The sequence below is a fragment of the Rhagoletis pomonella genome, unplaced genomic scaffold (assembly GCF_013731165.1).
Source record: "Rhagoletis pomonella isolate Grant_MI unplaced genomic scaffold, Rhpom_1.0 Rhpom_scaffold_00002, whole genome shotgun sequence".
NCBI lineage: Eukaryota > Metazoa > Arthropoda > Insecta > Diptera > Tephritidae > Rhagoletis > Rhagoletis pomonella.
The window spans coordinates 57,522,299-57,527,568 of record NW_023458556.1 but is presented as its reverse complement, the minus strand read 5'-3'; the positions used below and the strand labels follow the sequence as shown (position 1 = coordinate 57,527,568).

The following is a 5,270-nucleotide window of genomic DNA, read 5'->3' as shown; positions in this document are numbered from 1 at the left end:
GCTCACATCCATTAGCTCGTGTTCGTGTTCTTTGGCAACAACGATTGCCAATTTTGAGGCAATATGCTCGACCTCAGCGGGCTCGGCAGTATTTGTGTTGTTGTTAATTAAGTTATTTTCTTTGATTTTGTTGTCTTCAGTCTTTTGTTGCGTCTCAATAGCAGTCGCCGGGTTGACTAAGTTCGCCACGGCGTGGTTTGTTGTGTTGGTTTTTATGTTTACATTTTCGTTGGCATCACTGTTCGCATTTACTTCTTTGACATCTTTTGTGTTATTGTCAATGCTGCTACTTGTTGTCGTCTCGACCTCGTCAGCATTGTTGTTTAACAAGTTCTTTGTATTTAGCAATGAGACATTGTCCTGGTCGGCCGTGTTTGCTTCATTGCTGGCAATGAGATTCTCATCGGTGGACGGTTCTTTTGTCGCCTGCTTCTTCTCATTCTTGAGCACACCTTGCACGACTTCATTCACTGCCAATTCAATCTCTTCATCCTTTAGCACAGAAGAAGCTTCTTGCAATTCGTCGGCAACCAATTTACAGTGTTGTAGCGCCTCTTCGGAGCTTTGCAGCACTTGTGCCACATGCTCGGTATCGTCGGACGTGCCAGCTGCGATCTTTGCAGTGGCCAGCTCAATTTCTTCCAAATCCTCCGGCTTGAGGTTGAGGGCTTGTGACAATGCTTCTTGACCGCCAATAGGCGCCGGCGACTTGGCTGGTGTACTGCTGGTGCTTGCGGCCGTCGACGAGCATGAAGCACTACCGTTGCAGGTCACGGCAACCTCCGGGGACTCGACTATGCTGGTGACTATCACTTCCGATTTAATGTGTTCATTATATACATCGGATATATTGGATATTTTCGACTTTGCTGGATCTTCGGTTGCATTCGCCACAACAGACGCCTCCTTTACCACTTCTGTATCGGTTGCTTTCTCGTCTGGCGAGCAGCCGCAAGTCGTTGTTTCAATCGCGCCACTTGTAGGTGTCTCTTCCTGCGTTGTCGCCTCGATTTCGTCGACCTCGATTTCCTCCTCCACAGGAGGTACATCTTCGAGTGAACCCACCGACTCGGCGTCTTTTAAATGCGCGTCTTGTGCCGCAGGCGCTGGCAGTGCCGCCTGCTGATGATGCGCATGCGTATGCTCTAGCTGTTGTTGCGGTTGTTGATGGTGTTGATGATGTTGCTGCTGCTGCTGCTCCTCACGTTCCCAACCACTGATGGTGCTGATGGGACGCGCTTGTCGCAACGCCGGATCGGTAATATTGTCCGTACGTTGACGTTCGTAATGTTCGTACATTTGCGCGAATTGCAATTTGAACTCTTCGTAGGAGACTTTCGAGTGCACGATGGCTAGTGTGTCGACCCACACACGCCATCCACCGTACTCATGTTTGATGGCGTGATGCAAGAGCATACGGAAGAGTGAGTACACCATATCGGAGATTTTCTGCTCCTCTGTATTCTTCGGATGTATGTAAGCCATAGCTATAAGCCACTCTTGCCAAACGGACATCTGGAGTACAGTGCGCCGGTTCTCACGATTGCTATTGCAAAGCAACGTCATATCGGATAGGAAGAGCTTCTTTACTTCGATTAGCGATTCGGTTTGCTTGGATTGACGTATGAGCGTGGCGACGACTTTGAGGATCACTGCGAAATGAAAGAAGAGGAAGAGGAAAATCGTTATGAATGCGGCAAAGCAAAAAATGCGTAATTTAAAAAGGGTTGATTTTCAGGTTAAATATTTTTTTTGTTATTTAAAAAAAAAAAAACATATAAATCAAAGTTGCGAACTTTACATTTGAATCGGTTAATTACCAAAGGGAATAACACAGCATTTTTTCAATATGACAATTTTAATGCAGATCGGTTCGTTTAAAGGAGCTTTGTTGAACTGCATCAAACTTGCCACAAATATTAAGGACCAAATTCACAGTGTGTAGTTAACCACTGCCGAGAGTTTAACAGTCGATTTTGCTATTCACAACGTTCAGTTAACAAAAGTTTAAATCCGGATTGCCCCCATAGTTAAACTCTTGTGAGAACAAAATTCTTTTTTGAGTATTGATTTTTAGAATTTCTAGATTTTCAGGCGATATGAATTTCCATAGCTAACTGCTGTAAATTCAAAGTTAAACTCTTGTTTGTGGTTAAGTTAACAATGGTTTAACTAAGCACTGTGAATCTGGCCCTAAATGTATTCAAATTTCTTGCTATAGTAGTTTCTGTGTGCAAGGAGGGTATGGAAACTAAAAACGGGTCTCCTCACTTTTGTCAGTTTTACTAGACGAGCTATACGCACTATATATCCAAAATATTTATAATTGCTTTTGTACGCAGATAATGTTCTATTTTTTGCGATAAATAATTCCTCATTATTTCGCCTGAAGCAAGCGCAGCAAAATTTTTTCTCAATTTATTGCAGCTTAAGTGTAATAACATCACTTAAAATCTTCACATATTTATAAGTTTCGCCTTACATTGCATCATTTTCGTTGCCTCATTACTTCACATTCATTTTGCTAATCCCAAGTAGAGGATTTACAGCGCAGTTTTATGCTCAACCGAACATACATGCGCGTTGTAGGTTCTTTTATGCATAGCCCTGCAGGAAAAACGGAATTATTAAAAATCGTTCTAGTTAAAAATCAGGTATCTTAGTACAGCGCTAGGGGCGGTCAGTGTCTTTTCATAACAAAAATGAAAAAAGCAAAGTTATGTATAGACAAAGTAAATAAGCTTGCAATTAATAACTATGCCTCAGATGATAATAGCAGATGTCACATAGTAGATGGTTTTTATGAGAAGTTCTTTTTCTGACAGAAATACAAACGGTTTACCATCGTCATTGCACCTCTAACGATGGAGGCCCTGAACAATATCATCTATTTAGCATAACACTGCTGAACTGGTATGAGGCTGATATCATCGTTGACTAGTTCAACAACTGGTATTAGTCTGATGCATAAGTCATACATTGGTGCAACGCCAAATACAAAGTACTAGGGCTATTAAACGTCAGACATATCAGAATTTTCAAAGGGTATACCGATTTCCGTGAAACTTCGTGGAATCGTAATTCTATGTGAGAAAATTTTTTCCCTTCAAATTATTTTGAAAAAAAAAGTTCAAAATTTTAGAAGGTACACTATTTTCAATTTTAACATTCATTAATTTCATAAAATTTGTGATAATTTTGGACTGATATTCGTTGACATTATGAAACTTATGCTGGATTTCTACTGGGCATTAAGTGACAAAAATGACAAATGACAAGGTCGGGAATTATAAAATAATCGTGTCATTACTTTAAAAAAATATTCATTAAGTTCCATTCTACATGGCACTTTTTTAAATAGCATAAATTTTTTGTAATTTCTATGCCTAGTGAAAATTCGGCATTACAAAAAAAAAGTTAAATGTAAAACATGATTTTTTATTAAAAAAAAAACAATATTTAGTTAAATAAAATTTTTTTAATTTATTTATCTTGACATACATTTCTGAAATATATTATTTTTTTTTATTAAAACAAGCAAAGAAGTATAAGTTCGGGCGAAACCGAACATTATATACCCGGCGCATATATGTAACGGGTGATTTTTTTGAGGTTAGGATTTTCATGCATTAGTATTTGACAGATCACGTGGGATTTCAGACATGGTGTCAAAGAGAAAGATGCTCAGTATGCTTTGACATTTCATCATGAATAGACTTACTAACGAGCAACGCTTGCAAATCATTGAATTTTATTACCAAAATCAGTGTTCGGTTCGAAATGTGTTTCGCGCTTTACGTCCGATTTATGGTCTACATAATCGACCAAGTGAGCAAACAATTAATGCGATTGTGACCAAGTTTCGCACTCAGTTTACTTTATTGGACATTAAACCAACCACACGAATGCGTACAGTGCGTACAGAAGAGAATATTTCAACAACAAGATGGCGCTACATGCCACACAGCTCGCGATTCTATGGCCATTTTGAGGGAAAACTTCGGAGAACAATTCATCTCAAGAAATGGACCGGTAAGTTGGCCACCAAGATCATGCGATTTGACGCCTTTAGACTATTTTTTGTGGGGCTACGTCAAGTCTAAAGTCTACAGAAATAAGCCAGCAACTATTCCAGCTTTGGAAGACAACATTTCCGAAGAAATTCGGGCTATTCCGGCCGAAATGCTCGAAAAAGTTGCCCAAAATTGGACTTTCCGAATGGACCACCTAAGACGCAGCCGCGGTCAACATTTAAATGAAATTATCTTCAAAAAGTAAATGTCATGGACCAATCTAACGTTTCAAATAAAGAACCGATGAGATTTTGCAAATTTTATGCGTTTTTTTTTAAAAAAAAAGTTATCAAGCTCTTAAAAAATCACCCGTTATATATCAAATATCGTCCCTCTAATTTTCTCTTAACTACCCTGCAAAAAATTGTGCGATTAATCTCTAAAGAGAGCATTCTGAGATTACTCTCAATCGGATACAATTGGGCATTAATTAGTCGCAACTAGTCTCATACGGGTACTAATGGGGATCAGTTAGTCTCGACTGATCCGTTACGAGATTTAATGATATGGACGCTATTAGTCAATGAAATTCCAAGTGCGGCGTGGGCACATAGAGAGAGTATTCGTTTAACAAATCTGAGCACCCTGGTTCGAATCGCGGCTGGCGCAAATTTTAATTTTAATTTTTTTTAAGTAACAAGCGCTTTTTGTATCCGTTCGGGTATAAAGTGGACCAATTAGTGCCTTCATAGTACATGCTCGAACAGAAGCGAACAGTTCATTCCATATAAAGAGATCAAAGGTATTATTCTTTGCGATTGCTCCCGGAGTCATCTCGGATTAGTCGCATTTTTTGCAAGGTACCTTTGCATGATAAGTAGGTAGAGTATTTCTCCCGATTTCGAACTCTTTCGATAATATGCTGAGTTAGACTTAATGAAATAGTTGTACCAAGTTTCGTAGAAATCGATAAAAAGGTTACCGAGATACACCTTGTAGTCATAAACTACTAAAAGTCTATAGAAGTCTAATTTATTGTTAAGAGATTATTGTAACCGTAACTTGGAGTAAATTAGCGTCCTCAGTTATTGAAATATCAGAGTTTTCGTACGTCTGAAATTTACCATTATACGGGAAGCAGAAGTAATTTTTGACCGATTTGAACAATTTTCATCGAGTTACTTTTCTGTACCAGGGTTATTATGTGCACCGAGATTCGTAGAAGTTGATAAATTGGTTACCGAGATATACGCTTGG

General features: G+C 39.1%; 1 protein-coding gene across 1 annotated transcript in view; it reads right to left on the bottom strand.

The window, feature by feature from the left end:
• Nucleotides 1-5,270, bottom strand: part of LOC118753927 (neurobeachin-like) — a gene marked incomplete at its 3' end in the record, with an annotated part of 65,347 nt that overhangs the window by 670 nt on the left and 59,407 nt on the right. The window contains 1 exon segment of the mRNA XM_036488806.1: nucleotides 7-72. Within this exon segment, the coding sequence (XP_036344699.1) occupies nucleotides 7-72 (66 nt within the window).